General features: G+C 33.5%; 1 protein-coding gene and 1 long non-coding RNA gene across 6 annotated transcripts; one reads left to right on the top strand and one right to left on the bottom strand.

The window, feature by feature from the left end:
- The first annotated feature begins 8,509 nt into the window (after positions 1-8,509).
- On the top strand, positions 8,510-9,358 carry LOC142607996 (uncharacterized). Its single transcript, XR_012839406.1, has 2 exons — positions 8,510-8,782; positions 8,858-9,358. It is a non-coding gene; the product is annotated as an uncharacterized LOC142607996 (long non-coding RNA).
- A 352-nt stretch (positions 9,359-9,710) lies between these two features.
- LOC142607995 (uncharacterized) lies at positions 9,711-21,283 on the bottom strand. Of its 5 annotated transcripts, none has more exons than XM_075779689.1 (9): positions 20,990-21,283; positions 20,099-20,190; positions 19,581-19,688; positions 18,449-18,555; positions 18,133-18,188; positions 15,213-15,387; positions 13,619-13,738; positions 11,573-11,863; positions 9,711-10,714 (listed from the first exon to the last, which is right to left on the bottom strand). In XM_075779689.1, the coding sequence occupies exons 1-9, from the start codon at positions 21,200-21,202 to the stop codon at positions 9,858-9,860; spliced, it is 2,019 nt and encodes a 672-aa protein (XP_075635804.1). In that variant the 5' UTR covers positions 21,203-21,283; the 3' UTR covers positions 9,711-9,857. The 5 variants fall into 5 exon arrangements, with proteins under 5 accessions (XP_075635804.1, XP_075635805.1, XP_075635806.1 ...); XM_075779690.1 differs by having other exon boundaries at positions 9,711-10,711; XM_075779691.1 differs by having other exon boundaries at positions 13,619-13,702.
- Between the last annotated feature and the right edge of the window lie 5,769 nt (positions 21,284-27,052).

The following is a 27,052-nucleotide window of genomic DNA, read 5'->3' as shown; positions in this document are numbered from 1 at the left end:
CGATTAGCAGTAACTTCAAATAACAGTACATACACTCAGCATATATATGTAAATTATGCCTCAAAACCATAATACATGTAATACAGCAATACACAATCTAAAACTGAACTTAGCATTTAGTTTGGGGCATAAAGCAATCCATCAAACTTACTGTGGCTCATCAACACGTCAATTTCACGAGGTATGTGGTCCGAGGACCATACATGACCAAGTTTCTGTTTGATACTTAGAAATAGTGAATTGAAATGTTAATTTCTCCAAAGTAGAAGGTTCGAGGACCCGACGTAACTAAGGTTCTGTTTAACAATCAATAGGATATCAATTTCCACGAGGTAAGTGGTCCGAGGGCCATGCATGATCAAGTTTCTGTTTGATATTTAGAAATAGTGAATTGAAATGTTAATTTTCCCAAAGTAGAAGGTCCGAGGACCCGATGTAACTAAGGTTCTGTTTAACAATCAATAGGATATCAATTTCCATGAGGTATGTGGTCCGAGGACAATGCATGACCAAGTTTCTATTTGATATTTAGAAATAGTGAATTGAAATGTTAATTTCCCCAAAATAGAAGGTCCGAGGACCCGACGTAACTAAGGTTCTGTTTAACAATCAATAGGATATCAATTTCCACGAGGTACGTGGTTCGAGGACCATGCATGGCCAAGTTCCTTTGTAAGTTATTTACATTCCAAGGGTGTTGTACAATTTTTTTCATCTAGATCAGCTAAGCAATAAGACCATATGCCCATTACAGAGATGATCCGATATAGTCCTTCCCAATTTGGTGCTAACTTTCCCCACGCTGGATTTTTGGAAGTATCTATGACTTTTCTCAACACCAAATCCCCAAGCGCTAGTGGCCTTAGCTTCACATGAGCATCATATCCTTGTTTGAGTTTCTGCTAATAATAAGCCATTTGGACCATGGCAACCTCTCGCCGTTCCTCAACCAGATCTAGGCTTTTTTCCAGGAGGCCATCGTCATTTCCTAGGCTAAAAGAACTCGTCCTTAATGTGGGGAACCTAGATTCCAAAGGTATCACTGCCTCGGCCCCGTAAGTCATGGAGAAGGGTGTTTCTCCAGTGGATCTTCGTGGCGTAGTCCGATATGTCCACAAAACGTGCGGCAATTCCTCCACCCATCTACCCTTTGCGTCATCCAGCCTCTTCTTAAGTCCACTGACTATAACTTTGTTAACAGCCTCGGCCTGCCTATTTCCTTGAGGATAAGCTGGAGTAGAGTATCTATTTGTGATGCCCAAGTCATTACAGTATTTCCTGAAAGCTTTATTATCAAATTGCACACCATTGTTTGAAATAAATGTGTGAGGTACCCCAAATCTAGTGGTAATGTTCTTCCAGATAAATTTCTTGGAGTCCACATCTCTAATATTTGATAAAGGCTCAGCTTCGACCCACTTGGTGAAGTAATCAGTTCCCACGAGTAGCCACCTTTTGTTTCCCATAGCCCTCGAAAAAGGCCCAACTATATCCAGTCCCCATTGAGCGAATGACCAAGGGTCAAGGACTAGACAAAGGATTAAGGACACCACCAGGCTGATGAATATTGGGAGCAAACCTCTGACATTGGTCACATTTTCTTACATAGTTCTGAGTATCTCTCTGCATATTGGGCCACCAATATCCCTGAGTCAGAGCTCTATGGGCTAAGGATCTCCCCCTAGTATGGCTTCCACAAATTCCCTCGTACAGTTCTTCCAAAAGTGCCTCCGTCGCTTCAGGATGTACACATAACAGGTATGGTCCGGAAAAGGAGCGTTTATACAACTTCTGATCCTCAGACAACCATAATCGAGGCACCTTTCGACGAATTTTATCTGCTTCAGACTTCTCCTCGGGCAGAACATCACTTTTTAGAAAAGAAACCACGGGGTCCATCCAGCTAGGTCCGGGCCTTATCAGATGGATATGGACGGCACTTGTGGTGGTCAAAGTCGGTTTCAACAAGTCTTCGACGAGGATAATCCAAGGCAGACACTGAGCTTTCGGACGTCGCCAAAGGTAAGCCGAGGACCACTTGTATGACCTTTCTTTCTCTAAGCAAAAGATTACAATTTTTTTTTTAAAAAAAAAAGAGGTCCTCCTCTTCTTTTCTCCCTCGTCTTCTTATAACCTTCTTCTTCTTTCCTGTTTCATCCACGTGTAACACAGATTTTCCTTCTAGATACTTGTCTCATCCACCACCTTCTTGAAGTCTTTCAATAATAGCTGGAAGGCTGAATATTACTGTTCAAATGTCATTTCTCCATTAATGCGGCCAGGGAGGTAGATGCAGGGCCTTTAATGTGGTGGTAGCAACTTTTTCCTCAGATATTTCTCACACGTTCCTCCTTCTAACGAGTACTTGGAACACGCCTTTTACCCAACAGATCTTCCAGAAGTCTGTCTCTAGATCCTTTAGCACATCCCATGGCCTTTACTGGGCCCGTCCGAGGAGATACTCCTCCTCGGACAACTCCTCGGCCCCTTGTAGCGCGAATTGACCTGTGGGCCTCGAAGACTTTGATTGAACAGACTTATACCAACTAACCAGACCCAAGGCCCAAACGTGCATTTAAGCATTTTTACCCCCCACAATTACATTGTACATGGTACAATTGAATATAAACTATCAATAATTTTAAAAGTTATGAAAAAGTCGATTATAATAGGATCACTATGAAAACATATGGCAAAATAAAATTTTAAACATTTGTTATAACATTGTAATTGAATTTTGGCTTGGAAAGGAAATTTATTATCCAAAATGTTGTAACCATTTTCTATTCCCAATCAGTAAGTATTATTACATAGATTTGAAAATTATAACTTCCACTCTATCTTCAAAGACTCAAATCACTCGGATGGTAAGACAGACTTAACTTTTAATAAGATAATATGTGCTTTTTTCCCCCTTTCTCTCTTACATTTTAGGGAAAGTGCACCAAAGTCATATGAAAGCCACACCTGATTTCATTTCTTTGATTACTATGGTGGATCCAAACACACCCTTTGCCTTTTGCATGTGTTACACAATGATTGGCTGGTCCTCCCTATAGGAGACCTTTGTTTCAGCATACAATGCTTAGAATCCTAAGGTCCAAAGGAAGACATTAAAATAATGAGGAAGATTCTATTCCAAATTAATATGACCGACTTCCTCAGAGTTCAGAATTTGCAGTGGACGTGTTATGCATTACATCACATGATATATCTCAAATTTCCATGTGACCCACTGCTTGCCCTTTTGCATCAAGAAGCGAAGAAAGAGAGACCCTTTGTCTTATATTGGCACAAATCTAAATGTATTGCATGTGGGTTATGAGCAAGAGGAACCATCAATAAACAAGAATATCACATGTTACATCAAGTAGAGATTTTGATCAGATTCTTGCAGAAAGGAAATAAAAATTGTCTTCTGCTTAATAAAGTTTATTCAAATGGTTTGCTGACTGAAGCTACATGAAAGTTCCTTGCTTTAAAGTTTTAAAAATGATAAAGTTGCAGATCGAGCAGAGCTATACATTCACTCAATTTTTAGCTTCAAGTGTTCCACGTTATGAGTGCAATAAAGTATGGTTGCAGGTGAAGAATATTTTAGTACATATATAGAGGACAAAAACATATATGTCTGATTGAATTATATATCAATATATTGCCGAAAATTACAAAATAGATTTAGTTCTTGTTATTATGTGAATTCAAAATAAGTAGGGAGAAAGTGCTGCTTTTAAATTTTGAAAGTTTTACAAACACCACCTTTTAAATTTTAATGCAAAGTGTCAATTTAGTTATTAGACTTTTGATTTGAATAATTAACTCTCTAATCTTTTAGATTTGTGACAAATCAAATATGTTAATTTTTTTCATTAAAAAATAAACACATTTAAGCACATTATATAGTATTCATGTAATTTTCAAAATTATAAATGATGCGGTAGAATTATATGTACATCACACGATTAAATTCGTTAATCTTTAATTGAACATATTAATTAGAAGATTTAATTTATCACAAATAAAGTTTAGGGATTAATTGCTCAAATTAGCTGATTAAAAATAAGAACTAAATTGACACTCATATGAAAACCTAATAGTGTTATAATAAGCTCTCAATTCTTCTCCCACTTGCATGTCTAACAGTGACACCAAATACCAACTCCTCCTTTCCTTTTGTGTGTGTTAAGTACAAAACAAATTGAACAAGGGCTGAATAAGACCCAAATTTTTAAGCCTAACACAGGCTAAGAGGAAGTACGTACATTTTTCACATGCAGATTGCAGACAACAAATAGTCACGCTAGAGTATCATTGTCATATACCTCGTTGTTTTCATGTTAGATCTTTGTCTGCTTTGAAGAGTATGCATCTGCATTTTAATCTTCAATGTCTTGTCAAATAATTGATAGATGAAAATTGGTTATGGGGAAATGATATACCAGAGACTTGGTCTTAAAAGTCATCGGTTTTAGTATCTTCAAGGCCTTCACTTATCATTGCAGACACACACACACATCATGCTCATGGTTTTGCATATAAAACATCAAATTACTCAAAGTATCTGACAACAGAACATACCACATACTATATGCCTAATTAGTATGGTGTACTTATCATGGTGACTGTTCCCTTTATAGTGACCCTATTCCCTTCATAATGTTGCTGCCTCCTAATAATGCAAACTATAACTCACTTTTTTTTTCCCCATAATTCTATAGTTAGAGAGAGAGAGAGGAGGATTTGACCCATAAACTTCTTTGTTTGAAATAATTGGAGGTGCTAATTAATTATACTTTAAAGATACTTTTTGAAATTGTTACAAGTTGAACCATATAATATTATTAGTTTCAAATAAAATCTGAAAATTTCAAATTGTATAAATTTAAATCCCAATCAAAATGGAAAATCAAACCACCTAAACCAAATTTGAAAAGTTCATTTTTAAAAAATTATTAAAAAAAAAAAACCTGCACAACTATGTCTCAGCTAAATCATTAAATTTCACATGCAAAGGATCTAAGGACAACTTTAACTCATAATGAACTTATGTTCCTTAAGAGAAATGGATTTGCATCTTGGATTTTTGCATCATTACCTCTCATGCATTTGTCTCTGTACAGTATTCTAAAGAAGGATCATACTAGAATAATATGATTGAAATTCCAATGATAAAGACCCATACTCCTCTCTTTCTCTCACTTTCTGGAGAAGTGGGTTCCAACCAAATAGTTGGTATATTCATGCATATCTAGTAATTTTTTCCCCCTTTTTTTGGTAAATTTCTTTTCCCCTTTGTGAAAGTGAGTTTAGAGGTGCTTGAGAAGAAGCAATAATGTCATATTCATGAAGCTTTTTTTTTCAAATTTTATTGAAAAAATAAATAAAGGTGGAAAGATACTCTTGGTGATGAGTGACTTGAAAGACAAAATATGCTTTAGAAAGGAACTTCACCTTCTTTTCTCCAAAAGACAACAATATATGGGTCAAGCTCTGCAAAGCATTAGAAAATTCATTGATTGCTATGTACTTAAAAGAAGATGGAAAGAGCAATTTCATATACTTTTCCACACTCTCTCTCATCCCCACTTCTATGAATACAAAGGTTTGAATATTTATTATATAATGTTATGTTTCCTGTGTCCATGAGTGCTCAAACATGTGCTAGCTTGCAATTTTTTCTGCTTCTACGTGGAAAAGCATAGCCAAAAGATAAGATAAAAGGTATCTCCTCCCATCTTAGTTAGAGTGATAAAAGGAATCTCTCTTCTTAATGAAAATATTGAATTGGATTTTAGTCTTCTAGTACTTTGAAGTCTATAACTATTTATCAATGTTTCCAATACTCTATCCAAACATTCCTGTTTTTTTATAATAGAATGGGTACGTACTTCTATACCATTCCAGGTTTATTTACATAAAAAATAAATTTTAGACATACAACTTTAAATTTACACCACAAAATATGGGAAGGGTACACATTATTCAAAATATGGGAAGAGTACACATTATTTTCCACTTCAATGGAGCAGCTGTACAATTGAAAAGTTTAGATCAGAATCATGTGATCATATGGAAATTAAGCATGCACGTAGCTGCTCCCGTTGCTGTTTCTTGTGCCTTTCATGCAGGCTTCTTCAAAATTGTTTTGGAAAGGGATATGGTTAAGCTTCCTTTGGATGTATTGAAGATTTGGATTAATTTTATATTTGTGAGTTTTGAAAGATTTGTGAATTGTGGTTGTAATTCACCAATTACATAAATCAACGGTTCAACCCAAATTAATATATATTAAAAGCATTGTTTTTTTTTTTTTGGTCACTGATCTATCAAGTTTGCTGAACCACGTTAAATATTGTATTTTATGGCGATGGTTAATTTATTGTTTGACACTTTAAAAAAAAAATAACATGTTGGTATCAAAGCATGATAAAACAACAACAAATCATGCTAAAAAGAGAGAAAACATACAAGTATCAAGATGTATGAGTGTCACATTAATCATTTCTGTCCCTTCTTAAAAGGGCTTTTGACTGTTTTACATTCAACAATATCCACATTTTTTTTTATGTCATGTGTAAAGTGTGGGCATTTTTGACAATTGCGGATACCTGGGTTTGAAAAATGTTGACACTGTGTGAACTGTGAAGTATACATTAGGTCTGTGAAACAGTAATTTGTCCTCCCTACCTACCTGCGGGACCACTACCCGGCCCGTTACTAGAGTTTAAGAACACTGGGATTTTGACTACATGAATACGGCCTTTTGTTTGCTTGAATGATCAAATTCTGTAAGGGCCCAATGAGTACTTAAGCATTTGTGGCCTTAGTGGGCCACGTAGTGTAATCTCGTCCTTTTAAACTTTTTGGGTTTGGAGGTCCATTGAAAATATGACAAAACAAAATTAGTCATGAACACTTTTGTAAGTACACTGTACATCGATTCTAAAAATAAATAATAATAAAAAATACACTGTATATCAAAATGTTCAGGTAAAATTCACATATATTTCATTTGAGATAAGCTTTTAGAAATACATCATAATTTGCACATAAAAATTTAAGAATTGATGCATTTAGAATATATTTGATATAATGTAATAGGTTTTGTAATAGAATGGTTATTCATAAGGAATAACTATTTGGTTATTTGGTACATGTTTGGATTGAAATGAAAAATTAAAATTATTTTACTATTCAGTTTATTTTTGCTACTATTTATGGACCACACTGCACTTTTTGGTACTATTCATGGACTCTACTGTACTTTTATCTACAGTACTTTCAGCAATAAGTTTTTAGTTTCAGTAAAATAAGCGGTATTCAAACAAACCATTGGTTACATTTTTATTATAGAAAAAAGTTATTTGTTAGTGATTGCTATTCTTAAAATTCAGAAATAGTTATTTCTCTTAAAAATGACTATAATAACTATTCCTTAATAGTTGTAATAATTTTTACAATTAATATATTTCTAATTAATGCAAACTTTTTATATGCATAGGGTTGTGTTAACAGGCACCGCAAGGTGCCTATTAACAACAATATTTTTGTATTTTTTGACAAAGATTTGTCTTTATTCACCTTTATGTCAAATTTTCAACTTTTTAAGTACTATATGGTATTCTTTTTTACTTTTTTCTGATAGTTTTTTTTTTTTTTTTTTTTGGTGCCCTTTTTCACCTAAACTAGTTTGGTGCTTGTTAACAAATCCCATATGCATATAATAATTAATTATTCTAATTTTACCAAACATATGAATAGTAATAGGTATTACATATATACAATTTTTTTTTATCAGTAATAAATTTTTTACTATACCTACAGTAATCTACTAATTTTCATTCAGTATATTAGTGCCCTTATATTTCCAAGTCAAGCAAGAATGGTTGACCGTTTACCACATTTTATGATAAATGTCCTAGAAGAAATTTAAAGGGTTTCTTTTTCTTTTCTTTATTTTTTGTTGAGAAATTTGAAAGTAGTTGTTGAAATGTTCTAGAAGAAATTTAATAGTAGTTTTTTTTCTCAAAAAAAAAAAAGAGTAATTGATTCAGCCTTTGGTTCTCCAAAAAAAAAAAAAAGAAGAATAAGATTCAACCTTTCTAACTACAGAGTATAGACTGAGAGAAATCAAATATTCAACGATTGGTCATCATCCCAGCAATCTGGACACATTTTCTTAAACAAACTCAGAAATTGTGAACGTTACCAATATAGTACGCAACAATTGTACTTCCAAATGTACTGCTTGCAAATGTACTTCCATATGATACTACAACGAAATTGGAGTTATAATCATTGGATCTAAATGTACTGCTTGCATTTTGTGTAATGCAACTTCAACATTTTTTGTAGTACAATGGAGTTCGCATAAAAGGGAGTACAAAGTTGTACGAGCTGTTAAATACTATCAAAATCTATTTGCAAGTACTGAGGTGTAGTACATTGTAGCAAAGTACCGGAATTTTAAAGTTTGCTAGGCTATATATATAACACTGGGATTATATCCATTGACATCACCAAAATCAAAGGAAAAAACAATGTAAGAAATCCAACAAAGGTGAAGGAGTCCTACAGGGGCAAACTGAGATCACGTGTGGGCATTCATATGGACACTCATTGTGCTTGTGTTCTTATGTGTTAGAACTTAGATGTGTTCTCAGGTCGCCCCTGTGGGACTTCCCTTCACTGCGTGTTCATCTTGCCATGACTTAAATAGTGTAGATCAGTCATAGGCTGATGATTGTGGCTCAACCGTTTGGATAATTGTAATGTGGTCAAGGTAAGAAGAAAAAATTCTACTATTTATAGTCATATTTCATTTTTATTGCTTAACACTATAAACTTTATCATGTAGGGCGTGGGACCATAAAAGCACTAGATGAAGCATACCACTACTCGAATTCACAACCACAGACTCACAAGGTAATAGGCTATGAGGGCTTCCAACTATCAGGCCATTGGCCGTTGACGATGTTGTTAGATTTTGTGTAGATAGTGGGCTTTTGAATGGGATGATATAGTTTGTGCTTCAAATTGGTTAGAATTCTACAGCTACTTGTGGTCATATTTTGGAGGCCATTCGCAGGCAGTTGCAAGGGATGCAATTTAGTGATTTTATTCTTTCCTTTCTTTGTAAATTTTTTAATTAGTGTGGCCTATCTGTTAGCACATAAGGCTGTGGAATCAGTTTAATTAGAGGATTTACCTCCTTGTTTTGTTTTATTCCAGCTTTAGTTGCCGATGTATGGGGGACCTTTTGTAACTAGCCATCTTCTGAGATGGCTTTTGGACATACAATGATGCAATAGTTTCTTGATAATTAAATAAGACCCCCTTTTTCAACCAAAAAATAAAACATAATTATAACCTTATATAAAAATGAAAAATGAAAATTTTTAATGTTAAACGCTAGGGCCAAACACATATTTCACATTGCTAACATGGCATGTTAGGATAAAAGCACCATATTTCACCTGGATCCATTATTCACTGCTAACATCATTTTTATTATGTGCTAATCACAACAGTTTGTAGAAAAATGTTGTATTCCTAGACTTACTGATTTAGTCTTGATCAAATTTTCCCTCCTAAATTTTCTCTTTTCACCCCTTTTAGATATTAAGAAAATGCTTAACCCCCCCCCTAACCAACTGATAAACACCCTCAAACTGATAAATTGTTTGGTTTGCCGCCACCAATGTCAATTAACAAAACATTTTTGAACATCAATTAGAAAGCAATTACGTAATTCATAACACAACTCAGGAACCAAAATTTTTGCTGGGCCATTTTACCAATGGCAAAACTCAGATTTGATGTCCATATTTAACTGCAGGGATTAAATAAAACAGTGATCAAACTAAAATCCTCACATCAGACATTATGGCAAGCAACTCATCTTCTCTGATTTCCTTCCAAATCCCACCAATCATCAGATGGCCTTTGACACCTTCAAATGGAAGTGCATCCACAGCGTCTGACTCACAAACATCCATTTTCTCCCTCCTCTTCTTAACACTTGAGTTGTCTATTTGCTGTATGTCACTACTAGCTTCTCTCTTGCCACTACACCGGTTCAATTCCCAGTTCTCTTCTTTCTGTTCTGATACCTCTGGAACCTTTACACGGTCATCTTTGCGTTCAAGAACAGGAAGAAGACCAGACGTACCAAGAGTATGGGGCAACATACCAATTGGACAAGGGTTCCATGACCTTGACACAACCCATCTCTTTGAATTTCCCATATGACCACCAGTTGCCTCCACAACTTTTCTCTTCATTCGGCAGAGTTTGACCAATTCTAGCTTCTTAGCTGCTTGACTGATGGATTGCTCTTGCTGGGTAAGAAGGTTTGTCATAGAAGGGATTTCTTCTTCAGTAAAATCCATATTTGATAAATTAAGTGAGAGTTTGTTGAGTTTCTCCATCAGAGAGCGGTCTCCCATCAACTGGGCAAGAAACACGGCTGAATCCATGAGATGCTTGTTGCCAGAAGCTGATACCAAAAGGCATTTATGCAGGAGTTCTAACAGAATTGTTTTTGATATTTTTGCTTCTCTCGAATAAGTTTTTATTTCAGCTGTTGAATCTTTGTGGCAACGAGGCTTTAGTTCCTGAAGCCTTTCAACAAGCCATGCAAACAAAGAAGAAAGGTGTTCAATTTGGCAGATCACTGACCTATAATCTGATGATGTGAGATTCTTTCCTCCTACTTGAAGATTCACAAAAGGGTCAACAAATATACCTTGAAATAATACTGTTTGATAAGTAATAAATCCATTAAAGCGCAAAAAGAGGTGCAACCCAAGTTTACGGGGTGTAGACAAAGGATGAGCCAAAGAAAAAAGACAACTAGGATAAATAAATATCTATAGCTATCTGAGCTTTGGAGATTATTACATGTGAGGAGCCTTTTTTCAATAGAAGAAGGTAAGTTCCATGTTTAGAGCTAGAACACATGGTATGTGCATTTATTGTATGGATCTACTAGGAAATTTTATATAATTTATGGTTGACCATGTTCCATGACACTTGCTTATGAAATTAAAAATAAAAATTCTGATCTAAAGCAGGAAGATGGACCACACATTCCAAAAGGAAAGTTAAATATATGAATTTGTTTTTCTTTTCATTTGGCTATATATATAACCACGAGTAATATAAAAAAATAAATAAATAAATAAAAAGCAAATAGAAAGTAGGTATGCACCTATGCCCACATCAGGCTGATGACAAGTAGGAGTAGCTCAAATCAATATGATATGTGGAAAGGAGCTCATAAGTTTTTAGAATTTGTTTTAATATCTGATGTAGTGACTTTAATTAATCTATGAGTACAGTAATTTCTGTTAAAAATAATATAATAAACGATGGAATAAGTTGCTCATGAGTACACTATATTTTATGACTTGAATCCAGTACAAAATACTTCCTCTTAACTGTAAGCAATTAAATGTAGTAATATAACGTACAAAACCTCATCACAAATTTACCAGCAGATATCTTAATATGGCCCACAAAGAATAAATACAAGGAAAAGATGTAGCATAAAGGCAAAATTGGTGGTTACCTGTTTCATATTTCGTGGCTTCCTGAGTTTCAATCCTGTCAAGAACTGCTTTAAGAAGGGTCAGTAGTAATTCTGGTTCCTTATTTGAGAGTTTTGTTATTACAAGCTTCCAATCATCCAACATAGTGTGTATACAAGGGCCAAGTTGAGAATCTTCTGGAAGCTCCACCATGTCTGAGGAGATTTTAGCTTTCAGCAAGAACTCCAGTAACATAGATGCAAATTCTGAGGAGAAAGAAGAATATAGCCGAACGAGAACTTTCAAGTTCTTGGTAACCTGTTTCTTAGAACCTGAACCAAAAAGTATATCCATTAGCAAATATGAATATATGTTCAATTTTATACATGCAAGAAGTGGCACGAGCCACTAGCCATGAGAAAGCACTTCAATTATTTCATTAAGAATTCAGGACCCAATTCAATACAAAGTTAAAGCACCAGAAGTAAAAAAGGGACTGCAAAATCAAAAGTTTTGAACAGAACATTTAGTATTCTAAAATTTCCCAAAGTGGCACATCTAAACTTGATGTTGCATGAACAATAACAATACCCTAGATCAACAAGAAAACCATGCCTAAGCTATGAAGCCAATTTCCACAGAGGATGTATACATGTGCTTCAATTCGAATATATATATATATATATTAGAATATGGTCAAATCCATGAATTAACCTCATTTCAACAAGGCTTGAATAGTTGAATTTCCAAATACTTACAGGAGTTTAAAATATTCAAGTTCAACTCAATAGAATCAACTTTTTATATGTATAACTTAATACAACCAACTTGTTCCTGATCCCCTAAATAAATTAATAACCACAATTTAGGATTAAAGCAACAGCTTCACCCTATCATTCAACTTAGATCATCTAACCTCAAGGGGTAGCACAATCAACTGGAGGCCATGCCTCATAAGGTGGAGTTCTGGTTCAAATCTCCCTTTCTCCCTCCCCTTGGGCCAAAGGAAAAAAAAGGATTTTTAACTTTGATCTATATCAAGTTAAAACTAATGCTTTATTATCATACATATAAAAACTCTTACAGAATTTAAACTTCTTTCATATCGTAATACTCCCTCAATTCCAAATGTTAGTCCTATTAAAAAAAATCCAACTTTTTAAGGGAAATCATTTAGTCCTTTGTATTTTACATGATAAGGTATAAATTTCCAAAACTACCCTCATTAATTTATACTCTAGAGAAAGAGTGTATTGGCTTTTTAAATAAAGCAAAGGGCAAGTTAGGAATTGTATTTATTAACTTTTCAAAGATGACTATGTCCAAAATGGAATAGAGGACTAACAATTAGGGACACAGGGAGTATCTGTTGTTTGAAACAGTTAGCAATGCATATTTGCAAAGTTCGATTGCCAGATGGCACATTCTTATTCTTTAAATGTCATTGCATCCACGCTCATATGGACAGCTTGTAACTCTACTTATTATATTTGTAAATTTGAACAGTTTGAAATGATCATATTTAGATTTGTATAGGTTTCCCTTTGTGGAACCATTTGTGCCCACTGAATAACATCTAATAACCCGACAGTATAGGTTTTTGGTGTCCAGTTATAATAAGTAACACCAATATTACCTGATCAGAAGGATAATATCAGATGGCTTACTCTTAGTGGTGGTTGTCATGGTGGGTTTTACATGAACACACCAAAACCAACAAATTGGCAAATCTCTTGAAAACACTCTCAGTCCATTTGTCTCTCATTTTTCTCTCTTTTCAATTCTCTCCCAAAACCAACCAGCCAGCCCTCTTTATCACCTACTGAAGCACTCATCTGATTTCCCAATTGCTCTCCTCTTCTCTGTGCCATTGCTGATCTCTCACATGCCTAGCCCTCATTGGCTCCCACATCCAAATTTCCGAAATCACCATTCTCAAACATCACATGTTCCATTTCTATCTAATAAGGACAAGAACTCACCACCAAAACTAAATTTTAGACGATGCATTGCAAACAGAGTACAATTAAAATCTCCACCATATTCAATGTTCTCGGAAATAAAAACTAACATCTAATAGACATTACCTCCAGATTTTGATGATTGGTGCTTGCCAGCCACAAGCGAGAAAAACTTATTACGCCCACAGGGCAATTCAGAATGTCTGCTACCTATGAAAGAGTGAAAGCCAATGGAATCAACTGATTCTGGAGCAATAGTAGGTGTTGTAAGTTACATAAGCAAAATGTGTTCAATACACATGTAATATCAATCCACAAGGCCATGGCCTCTTTAGCAATGGGTTAGCAATACATAAGTGATATTTTAGCACCCCAAAAAAAGCACTAAATCCATGGTTTCCTCCTTAATTTAATGCTCAGAGATACTCCTCACTTTCCCATGCAATTATAAAACACTATAAAAATGTTGTATCCAGTGCACAAAACTCCCACTTTTGTGAGGTTACTTATACTGTAATGACAGTTTGGGTTACTTACATTTTAGGCATTTAGTTACTCTTTGATCAATCATTGGAATGTTAATATGACAAAAAATTGTAAACATTGCTTATGGGAAACTCCCACTTTTGTGAGGTTACTTATATTGTAATGACAGTATGGGTTACTTATATTTTGGGCATTTAGTCACACTCCTGGTCAATTATTGGAATGTTAATATGACAACAAATTGTAACCAGTGCTTATGGGATACTAACTCTCAACAATGGAATAGAGCATAACTAAATTTCCAAATCATAAATAACCAAAATTTTCATTCCAATATTTCAACATTAAGCATGCGTTTGGATGACCTATAGTTGTTTTGCTTATTTGTTAAAAGTTGGTTAAGTATAGTTACACCAAAAATGAGGCTTTAAAAAAGTTGTACCTAAACAAATAAGCTAAAAAACTTATTAAAAAAAAAAGTTCCATCCATACGCATTAACATTTCATCTAATTTAAAAGTATAAGTTGCATCCAAACGCATCAACATTTCATCAAACTTAAAAAAATATATAATAAAATAAACCTCACAACTACATTGTGAAATAATCTCAAAATTATTAAGTTTACAATCCCAAAATCATAATAGAACATTCAATTTTAGTTTCTCTCACATAATTTAGTCTCCACTTGTATAACTCATAATCACCAACCAAATCTCTTAAGAAAGTCCAAAATGGTAATCTAAAAAGGTGGAGGGAGTTGATGAGCTCAAACACTCAGTAAGCAACGACATCACATGAAATTTTCAAAGGGATTTGGTTATGCAAGAACATATTTGTGTACAGACAGAGTGCTAAGGCTATTTATATATGGGGTATGGATAAGGCATCACTTTCTTATAAATAAATATGTACACATGTGTGTGTGTGTGTGCAGGCATTATCTTTTAAATGGGACCAGAGTTTTTCAACCATCATAGTTTAGTTATTTGACAAAGACACATAAAAAAAAAGGTTATTTGACTACAACAAAAATAAATTCATAAGAATGTGAGATCACACAAGCCATGCAAAGTTCCAAATGCCATAGATGCATCAGCATATTACAATCCTTTATGCAAAATCCTTGGGGTAACATCTACTAATTTATCGAACATATATCGAAAAGGTTTAGAGACAGGCTTCTAATCACAGCATAACAAAAGGAAAACAAGAAAAGGGAGTTTAACACTCACGCTTTCCCTTGACTACTGAAGGATCTGGTCGGGGACTTTGATCAACTTGCAGACAGGAAGCCAATTCATGGATTTTAAATTTAATTTCTTTTCTGATGCTAGCAGTACTGCCACCTTGAAATGGAATCGCCTTCTTCTGAGGCTCCCAATAATAGGATATCAACCAGTCAAGTGCCTAAAATCACCAACATAATATTGTTTAGATTCCCATGACGTAAAATGAATCTTTGTCATTGTTTTTAGCATATGGCTTGCAGCAGAGAACTATAATTTATAAATACAACAAAACTGACACATAAGATCAGGGTCTAGGTCATACACTGTTTAAAACAAGTTGCAAAATCAAATATTTTTCTACCATTAATCAACGGAACCTTCATAATCTTCTTTTTCATTATCTGCATTTCTGTCTTTCTTTTTGTTATTGGCATAAAGTCCACAACAAGGCTGGGTTGAGATTTCACTGATATCCCATACTTAAGCTTCAAAGTGGATAACAAGAATTTTAAAGATGATCAATCTCAAATGAAAACTTAGTAGATACATGTATATATTTGTGTATGGGTGAATTAGCAAGCAGGTGTAACAAACAGAGGCTTCCGTTTCTTTATTGTACCTGACCTTGTAAATGGAGAAGGCCTCTGTTTCTTTTCCTTATTCAGTTTCTTTGGGGAATATTATCTCTGTTTCAGAACAGCCTCAATGACTTCATTTGATCAGATTGCAAATATCTTTGGGAATCTTTACTGATGCAGGGAACCAAGATTTTATGTTTTAATTTGCAATTAATATTGTTTTTGAATTTGAATTTTGAATTTGGTTATTAATGTTGAGGCTTTTTAGGGATTTAAATTAGATGTTTTCTATATTGGTGTAATCTCCTAAACCCTACTTAACCAGTACTCCTGTAATGGTGAAAGAGAGAGGAATTTGAATAAGAATATGATTATTATGAGTTGAGAAATGTCTCCTCCTTTGTCCCCTTTGTTTGGTGGTGATGCCTAGGGTTTGCAGGCAGGTTCTAGGTGGTGAAGCCTAGGATTTGTTTTGTTGTTCCTTTTGTTCCTCTTTTATTTCCTATTTCCTATCTGTTCTGCATCATATATTGGTATGACCATTGGTGGGGAGACAAGGCTTTTCAAGAATTGAAACGTGGAACTTTTACTAATTGCAAGGAACTAAAGGAACAGAGAGGTAAAGGTGGCTGATTATTTGGATGTGTCAACTGGGTGTATTCACTGGAACTGGAAGCCCCAATTCATTTAGGTGATTAAGGGTTAGAAATTAGAATCCATGGACACTTTCTTGAAGGATTTGTATGCTTTTAAGGTACATCAATTTCAGGAGGATATGATGATTTGGACTCGTTGCAAGGCTCAGGGCTTCAAAGTCAGTACCTATTATAAGGCTTTGAGATTTTTTTTTTAGAATGGGGGATCAGCATTTCCCTTGAAGAACTGTTTGGCGCATCAAAGATCCTCATGTCAGTTTTTTAATGTGGACTACAGTGAAGGGAAAAATCTTAATGACAGACAATTTGAGAAAAAGAGATATTATCATTCCAGATTGAAGTTGCATGTGCAAGTCTGATTGGAAAATATAGACCACCTATTCCAACATTGTAGTGTAGCTATAGATTAGTGGGATTTTATATTGTGCCTTGTAGGAATGAGTTGGGTGATGCCTAGGAGTGTTAGATCTACTATCCAGCTGGGCAGGTTTATGTATTAAAAAGGCACAGTTGAAAATTTGACGAGCTATTCCCTCTTGTTTGATGTCAAAGACAAAGAAAGTTCAGCAGTCCATCTTAAGTCGGAGATGTTGAGAACTTTACCCAAGTGGGAACAAGCTACTTCAACTTTTTTTGCCTTTAATTTGGATCTTCTGTCTTTTTTTAACAGCTTGTATCTTGGTTGAATTTCCTGGATTCTTTTTTCTTTATTTTTCCTTTAGGCTGCATTTGGATACTTGAATTTGAATTTGGACTTGAATTTGAATTTGGATTTGAATTTCAAAGTGATGGATTTGAAATGCTATAATTCCAAATTCATAAATATTTAAGTATGTCATAAGGATTTCTAAAATTCTATGGGTTTAAAAGTTATTTCAAATTCAAGGATTTTAAGGTTTAAAATTCTTGGCAGATTTGTCAAATCCAAATCCTTGACCCATTGTAAACTATCCAAACAAAGTATTTGGATTTTAATCACACAAATCCAAATCCATGTGCCCAAATCCAGCCATCCAAACACACCATTAGAGTGTCCCATAGTATACTTCCTGTGTATTTGGGACTTGCCCCATTTTGGCATTTTCTTTATTGATAAAATCTTTCTTTTACAAATTTTAAATTAAAAAAACCACATAGTGTGATTTTCTATTCTAACCAGTTTCAGACTTTAATCTGGCATAAAGTAAATGAAGTTCTAGTCGCAAGTTACAAAATGTTATGTAAAACTGGCAGCTTCCAAAACCAGTATAAGTTTTCACTAACCTTGTTACAATAGGAGATAGAACCAGGAATATTTTCATGTTATTACTTGTTAGTGATGAAAACTTTCATGATATTAGTATCAGTAGAAAGTTACATAATGGGAAACTTGCACAACAGAAATTGAGTAATGCTTTGCCTCACTTCCATTTTTTAGAACAAGCCTTCCTAATAATGCAAAAAGAAGCCACTTTTAAAATTTTATTGGATTGCAGCCATCTAAACTAAAATACCTTTTCCTGCACAAAATCCAATCAATCATTGTGTTACCTATATTTAAAGTTATAACCATGTCAAAAAACCAAGCAAATCCTGGGAAGACGGTAGCTCTCTCAAGTACAAATGCTAATTACTAGAGTAATAATAAGAAGATTCAGAAGAAAGAGATGGCTCAAACAAATGAACAGAAACATCAAGAATGAAACACACCTTAAGTGAGGCACTGCGTACAATCTGAAGAGCAGGAAGTTCACGGTGAGATCCCTCTACAATTATAGCAATTAAAAAAAATCTCAATACAAGTCAAACCAAGAATTATTAGAAAAAAAAATTGACATGGAAATTTATAGCCTTATAGGCCTCACAGTCTGGTGCATCACATTGTGTCCCTAGCTTTGAGTGTTCTGTCCCATATAATTAGGGTGGGGATGGGTGGGTAGCATACACAGTGGACTAATCTGAGGGCTTAACCATCACAAAAAATAAAATAAAAAAGGAAATTTTTTAAATAGTTGAAGTTGCTCACCATGACGAATATCAATCAGCATACGTGGAATACCAATTGCATCAGCAGCCACAGCAAGAGAAACCTCCGTTTTCTTTCGTGTCTTCTCCACAACACCATTCACAAGCCTTCAAAAACAAGACTTAAATGTGAACATATTGTGTCCCCACACAAAACAAGCATGTAAGCTTCCACTCAAACAAATAATTCAATCAATCAATGAAAAGTAGAAATTGAAATCTTAACTTGTGCTGCATAGAGTATAGGGCAGATGTAGCCAAGTGGATTGAGGCAGTGACTTGTGAAAAAAGTTATAAAAATTGTACTGTACTGTACTGGTCGGTACAGCTAAAAAATTTCATACTGGTTACCAAACTGGTATACTTTAGCCTTTTGAAACATACCAGTTTAAATACTGTAATGTTTTAGCCTATACCGGTCATTTCACTCGATTTCACTTGTTTCACCCAAGGTATGTGCTTCTGGACTGGTACAAGTTTCTATTTGTAATGTTTTAAAACAGATAAAACTTAGGTACAGTAGTATGTTCACATTTAGTTGCATTGACCATACTATTTGTGTTTTAGTTAGGTACAGTAGTATGTTCACAAGTTTCTATTTGATTGGTCTCGGGCGTGGGGACTCACGTCTAGTGATTCCCTCCCTTCTTTTCTTTGTTCCCTTCTCTCTTTGTAATTTCTCTGTTGTTTGGTTTTCTCTCTTGTTTCTCTTTGTTTTCTTTTTCTTGTATTTCTGGGTTGCTATGTGTTTTTCAGGCATAGAGTAACCTTCGTATATATATCATTCTTACTTATCAAAAAAAAAAAATATTAGGTTCCACAATTGTATTCAAACACCTAGTTGCATTGACCATTAAAACACAAATAGTATGTTCTTTTCCAAGGACAATTAAATTCAATGCAAAAGGTATATTCATACTGGCTACAACGTATATAGAATATAAAAAAAATTTACCAAGTAATAAAAATTTGTTAAAAATTTCCAAAGGGGTGCAAAGAATAGCACAAATAACATTAAATTAAAGATAGATGCCAGTGGCTATCATCGATTGTCACCCCACAAATAACCATCTTCTACCCCATCACCCAGAAAAGGAAAGAAAGAATACATGAAATAATAAAAGGAATGTTACCTTATGATTGCCATGCAATACAACATGGCCAACATGTCCTCTGAAAGTGGCACATAACTAGTTTGGTCCACTCTAAAGTTATCAGAAGCACCATTTGATTGGTTCTCTCTACAATCAACGAAAAACATAGAAAAGATATATCAGATCAACTAATTTGTGGCCCTAACATATTGACATATATGAAACATAATATCTTAGAAAAGCAAAACTGTGAAAAAGAAGCACAAAGATATTTAATGAACCACCAAAACAGCACCGGTTTGCTCGCTCACTTATCGACTATTCTGCATTGAAGTGTTACTATTTTCTATCTACAAACTTCTCTAACTTTACTTTCAGATTTCTGGCCCATTAAAATTTCCATCAAGTGTTGAAAAGCTAAGATTCCAGAGCATTTGAGTTTCCTTTGAAATAAGTAAATAAATAAAAAAGGAACACTTCCAAATGAAGCACAACAGATATTAAAGTAAAATTCAGACAAGACCTAAGATTTTAAAACTGTGATGTAAAAAGGTTACCTAAAGTGAGGGTCCTTTTGCTGAATTTCAATAATTGAAGCTGTGACTTCAATTGCCACTGGAAGACATCCTCTACTACGCCATGCCGATATCTGAAACCCCCAAAAATAAAAAAAAGAATTCAAACATATAAACACAGATCCTTTCTTTGGTTTGCAAGAAAATTAAAATTTAAAAAAAAAAAAAAAACCATGGAAATCCCACCAACTTAAATCATTTAAATCTTAGCTCCAATGCTATGAAGTGTTTTTCTTTCTCAAAACGGGATGTCGGCTAGTTCATAGATCTTTGTGCTTAAATTACTAAGGAATAGAGACTTCATGAATCTCTTTATCATTATGAGTATTTCCAATGAACATAGGGAACCTTTCTAAAGAAGATCCCTTTGGACTCGCCTCTAGGGAGTTAAACCTACGGGAAACTATTCCCACCCCTGACGGGCTAAGCAGACATGAAACTAATTCATTTCATTTTTTAATACATCAAACTCGTGCATTTACAATTTCGAACTGTTTCTTTGTTTGGTGACAGTTGAAACAAACAAAGTACCAAACCTCTAAAATCATTTCAGTATAGGACCAACCTCGACACCAGGAGTGACTCCATTGATAACAGCTCTTACCTCCAACTTTGGTTGTTTAACTAAATACCAAAATACACACACACACACACACACACACACACACACATAAATAAATAGCTCAAAAACACCCTTTGCTCTAAAACAATGATAACAAAATCATAGCATTGAGAACTATCCTCTCCATTAAATTAGCTATATACATTCCTACTTTCCCTATATATTCCTCAAATTCTATTATTTTCCCTGAGAAACTGTGAATTCCGCTGGAAATTCAAAATTAACTAGAGACGGAATGAGAAGGTTCATACTCTTCGGAAAGCGGTGGCTACGGAGTCTCGGGAATTTGAGAAGAGACAGTCCTTGACGAAAAGCCATTCGTCCCAGCTCAACCAGGGCACCAATTTGTGACTGTAAGATGAAGATGATGATGATGATGCTGATGCTGATGGTGCCTCTTCATAAAAATCATTGAATCTCGGTTGTCCTTCTTCTTCTTCTCTGAACCCTGACGAGGATTCCATTGCAACAATATCTGAGAGCTTCAAAGTTTCGTTGAGCTTCTTTACAGGGTTTAACAACGTTAAACCCTAGGGCTTGTTTGGTTTCCTTATCTTTCAAAACAAAAGCAAGTTTAAAAGTGTTTTTTTTTTTCCTCTTTTTTTTTTATGAATATTGAAAATCTTTTTGAAAAGTTAAATTTAGCCTTTAAATTTGGGTTAATTGTAAATTTCGTGATTAAATTTTAAATTTTGTTAATTTCATCTTCAAAATTTGCGTTTATTGTCAATGTGGTCCTTTTATTTGCTTGAATAAAATATTATTCTTAATATAAGTATAAAAATATTATTAAAATTTATTTATTTTAGAAAAATATTATAAATTAAATATTTTAAAAATAACAATAAATGAATTTACTTATTTGTGAGGTAGACTAAAATAATTTTATAAAATCTTAAATTAATTAAGAAACTACACCATTGCATAATTTGCTCTTGTATAATTTCACTTTGTCTAACAAATTGATGAAGAAGTCATTGCTTGAACGTGCAATGGCTTACAAAAAATTTGTCAGACAATTTCAAATATTACAAAAAAAATAACTAAAAAATTCAGATATTAAAACTTTTAAAAAACCAAAAAATATTTAAAAAAAAATTATCAACGTTTGAATTTAAGTTGGACTTGTTAGAGAGATGGAGTTTCACTCTTTGTTAAGTTTGGATTAAACAGAAATAATTTTGTTTAAAAAAATTATGAGTTTGAGTTTAGATTGGACTTGTCAGAGAGATAAAGTTTCACTTTTTGTTAAGTTTGGACAAAACAAAAATTATTTTGTTTAAAAAAATAATGAGTTTGAGTTTAAGTTGGACTTGTCAAAGAGAGAGTCTCACTTTTAAATTTGGATTAAAAAATAATAATTTTGTTTAAAAAAATAATGAGTTTGAATTTACGTTGGACTTGTTAGAGAAATAGAGTTTTACTCCTTCTTAAGTTTGGACTAAATAAAAATAATTTTATTTAAATAAAATGACAATTTTATTTAAATGTTGTGATGACGTGAAAAATTGTGAGAATTTCAAAAATTTCAGTTGTTGTTGTACAACAACGACAACGACGATGGCCATTTAATAGCCACAAGCATCAGCCAAAGATTGCCATGAATTATAACATTACATTCAATCTTTCCACAAGAGCATGCATCGAATAATATAAAACAGAAAAAGTGCTCAATTTTACATATTTAAGTCCCAAAATCAGCTACATTTTTTTTTAGAAAGTTTTAACCTATAGCATCCACTCCTGATGATAAGAGTTTATCATCAGACCAAGACACCAGTTAGTTTTTGGTGTAAGTAAGGATTGAACCTCAAATCTCTTATTCAACTACCAGAGACTTTACCAATTGAACTAATTGAAACCCACAAAATCACCTACATTAGTCAAGCTAAAAATGTATATATTTGAAAAGTTGTCACAATAACTGTATAAATTCACACTAACACTATTTATTTTGTATATAACTTTTTATTCCTTTTTTACACATTCCAAGAATGAAATAGAAGAGTAAATGATGGTTGTTATGTGTAAAAGAAAATAAACAATTAAAAAATTTAAGAAAAATGAATGTTATAATGAAATAAAATATAGAATAAATAATTTGATGTGAGTGTTCTTTCAAAAGTAGCTGTATGAAATAGAAAAAGGTGGGTTTTTTATGCCAACATTCAATTATCTCCACTGTCAAACAAAAGGACATTCCACTTTCACCACATTCGTGAACATCTTCATTCTTCAGTATTATAAATACAATGTGAAGCCTTGAAGACAATCATACCCATAGAATACATAGAAGAGAGAAAGGATGTTTTTCTTTTATATATAATTTTTTTTTTTGTTTAGTATTAGATAATGGATCTCAATTCAAATCCTCACTACACCACAAACCATTTGATATTATGTTTCCCTTTTTTGTGTTATGAGTTATGACCTCCATTTGTGCAATCAACTTAGAATTTTTTTTTGGTAATCTTCCGAATCTCCCTTTTGTGTGTTACTTTTGTCAATAGAATTTCATGAAGAATTCTTTCTAATGATGCTAAAATTGAGTGATTTAGACATCTATGCATAAAGTTATGACTTCTGTGAAGTTGAAACTCTTGATATGCTTGTATCCTGTAGACATTTAATCATTACATTCTTGAACTTAGTTTTATAGGTTCTTGGTGTCATTAGAAAGTTCATGAAGTATAATTTCGGAGAAAATAGTAAAATAGCAATAATTTTCAAACAATATAATTAGTAGTTAAGGTTTACAAACTATATTTTTTACTAGCATCTCGAGTCTAAAAGACTCGATTTTGGGGTTATAAATCGAGTCTTTAATGGTCGATTTTTATGGTCTGATTCTGTCCGATGTGGCATTTTTTCCACGTGGCGACTACTTGGAAATTGAGTCTCTAAGACTTGATTTACCAACAAAAAAATCTCAGCCTAAACTTCCCAGAAATACACTCAACCACCAAATCTCACATCTCACGTCAAAATCCATCCACCACCATAGAAGTGGCTGAGCAAAACCCACCACACAAAAAAAAAAAAACCCAAAACCCACTGCACAAAAAAAAAAAACCAACTGGGTCGCGCGACCTGGGAGCGGCGGCCTGGGTCAGTTGGGTCGACGACCATTGTGCAGATCAGCGTTGAGGAGGAAGAAAGGATCAGATGAAGAGGTAGTGAGGAAGAAAGAAGCAGATGGAGAGAGGTAGTGAGGAGAGAGATGTGAAACACAGAAAAAAACAAGGAGGAAAGGTTTAGGATATAAATCGAGTCTTAGAGACTTGATTTCCAAGTAGTCGCCACGTGGAAAAAATGCCACATCGGACAGAATCAGACCATAAAAATCAATCATTAAAGACTCGATTTATAGCCCCAAAATCGAGTCTTTTAGACTCGAGATGCTAGTAAAAAATATAGGTTGTAAACCTTAACTACTAATTATATTTTTTGAAAATTATTGCTATTTTACTATTTTCTCCTATAATTTCCAATGACACAAAGTTTAAACCCGATGCATGAAGCTGATGGCTTATGGAAAGTGGCACCCCATGTTAGCTTGTCTCTTGAGATATAAGGCTTGTTTGGTAAGGTAGTTCAAACAGCAGTTTTTAGGGTTTAATTGAAAATTGTGGGTCCAAAAATAACGCGTTTAGTAAACGATTTTATTTAGGAGTGTTTATGTTTCTCATTTTAGAGTATTTAAACACTGAATAAGGGCTATAAACGAGCCGAGTTTTGTTGAATAGTGCATGTTCAAGCTTGGCTCGTTAGGAAAAATCAAAAGCTTGAACTTGACTTAAACTTGTGACAAGCTTAAAAATAGTGTTTGAGCTTGAGCTTGAGCTCGAGCTCAAGCTCGTGATAAAGCCAAAAAGCTTGAACTTGGCTTGATTAATTAGTCAAGCCAAACTCAAGCTTAATGTCAAGCTCAAACTCGAGCTCAGGTCAAGTTTTTGAGCTTAAAATCTAAAAAAATTACATTATTAAATGCTTAAATCTCTAAAATTAAGAATAAATAAATAAATAAATAATATACTTATTTTATCATGCATCTAGTCCTACTTATACTTAGCCAATATTCAAATTAATAATTTACATAATTAAATTCATCCATCCACCATTCTTTGTCTACAGCTTTAGCAATTGTTCAAAATATAATTTTTATATTCACGTTAGATAGTGAAGGACTAGAAAAATACATGTTTGTAACTACCATGAATGAGAAAATACTAACATGTTTTATAACTTTACTTTAGATGATTGATAAAGAATGATCATATGTGGCCTACTTAATTATTTATTTATTTTTAAATGTAACTGTAGTCTAAAGTGGTTCTTGATCAGTTTAAAGGAAGGAAAAAAATTAGGTAATATAGGTAGTGGTCTCATGTTGGTAATGTAATTATTAAGACATGTGTAATTAGTATATTTAGCTAACATATATAAACTTACAAATGAGTCTTTGCTTGAATTGTTGTGTATCAAGCCTAATAGCTCTTACTCACAAAAAAAAAGAAAAAAAAAAAGAAGCCTAATAGCTCAAGAGTTTGTTCATGAACAAATTTTTTTGCTTGAGCTTGATTTGTTTATTAAACGAGTCTAAAACTAAAGCACAAGCTTGCCTTATTTATAAACAAATAAACAAACATAAACAAGTTTTTTATCGAGTCAAGCCTAAGTTGTTCATTATCGGTTTTGGTTCATTTACAGCCTTAACTGAATTTAAAAAACTCCTCCTACCAGTTTTTAGTTTTCAAATAACATTGCTCAATAGTCTCAATGACACTTCTGTAAATATTTTGAAAACTGTGGAACTCACTTGATAAGACCTAACATAACTACAACTCTCTCTCTCTCTCTCTCTCTCTCTCTCTCTCTCTCTCTCTCTCTCTCTCATATTTCTTTCTTTCTTTCTTTCTTTCTTTTCCTCCCTTCTCTTTTATGTTCCTTCTCCCCTCTAATAAATATTAATAAAATAATTATATATGTTAGAAAGTTACCATTTTTCTAAAAATTACATACACATACAAAACATCTTAAAATATGTTGTTTAAAACATGGTACCAAACACATTTTTTGCATTATAAATACTTTAAACACATATTTTCATAATACTTTTTAAACCACAATTCTTGCACCATTTTGAATAACAATACTTGAAAGCTATTATCAAACATGCCATCTTTCTAGTTTCGGCCTTTTGATTCTAGGTTTCCTAACCTTTTTTTTTTTTCCCTGCTCAAATCATGTATCATTGGAAAGCTTACGACACCAATTTTGATTATTATTACTGAGTCACCATAGTACGATAGTCATGATACCTTTAAATGCTTTTTGAATGAAAATCTCACTTTCCTTATTTTTGTGAGCTCAAACAATTCTTTTGGAATTTTGGTCCTTGGGTTGGATCCCTTCAAATTGAAAATTGTAATGTTATTTTTCAATAATATATCATTTGTCCAAATCTAACGTTGTTTGACCTTGGGTTGACTTTTGGAACTTCTTGACACTTATAAAAAAGAAAAAAAGAAGACAAAATATGGATCAACTATTTCATTTGTGATATCTCACGATTCAAAACCAATTTTCACATATAATTAGTGCAAACGAAGGGAATTTCATGCTCTTCAATATCTCATTTACTCTTATCAAATGGTCAAATGGGGTTAAAGTTGACATTTCAATACATTTCATGAAATATTGTAATTTTGCTCATGTTTATCATCAGGCTAAGACATCAATCAGTTTTTGGTATAGCGGGGATTGAATCTCAAATCTTTTATTTAACAATAAAAAACTTTATCAGTTGAACTAATTGGAACATATGGATATTTAAGTTGAGTTAGTAAGTTGTAGTATGCTAGTGCTGAAGTGGAGCTGAAGACTTTATCACTTGCACACTTCAACTTACTAAGTCAACTTAAATATATATAGGCCCCAATTAGCTCAACTAATAAAGTCTTTGATGATTGAATAAGAGATCTACCTACACTAAAAATTGATTAGTGTCTTAGTTTGATGATAAATGGCTATTACCAGAAGCAAATGTCATAGGTTGAAATACATGTAATTAACCAACAATCTAAGGTCCTACACCTATTAATTTAAAATTAAACACTAGGAGGCAAAGTGGACAATATCTCTTGAAGTTGTTTTTGTGTTTTCATTTTGGAACAAAAGATCAATAAACATCCTGTTTGTAAAAATAAGTTTGCATTTGTTCTTTATAAATAATTTTTAAAAAAAAACCATTTTCTAAATATTGACCGATATTGTTTTTTCGTTTTAAAACACAGAGGTGTGGAACTTTCCCC

Source organism: Castanea sativa, chromosome 8 (assembly GCF_040712315.1).
Source record: "Castanea sativa cultivar Marrone di Chiusa Pesio chromosome 8, ASM4071231v1".
Classification (NCBI taxonomy): domain Eukaryota; kingdom Viridiplantae; phylum Streptophyta; class Magnoliopsida; order Fagales; family Fagaceae; genus Castanea; species Castanea sativa.
This window is presented reverse-complemented; position numbering and strand designations above follow the sequence as displayed.

Coding starts and splice junctions, on each gene's coding strand:
- LOC142607995 (XM_075779689.1), bottom strand. CDS start 21,202: ATGGAATCCTCGTCAGGGTTCAGAGAAGAAGAAGAAGGACAACCGAGA. Junction 18,189..18,448: donor GCTGATTGATATTCGTCATG/GTGAGCAACTTC, acceptor CTATAATTGTAG/AGGGATCTCACCGTGAACTT. Junction 15,388..18,132: donor TACGCAGTGCCTCACTTAAG/GTGTGTTTCATT, acceptor TGGTGATTTTAG/GCACTTGACTGGTTGATATC.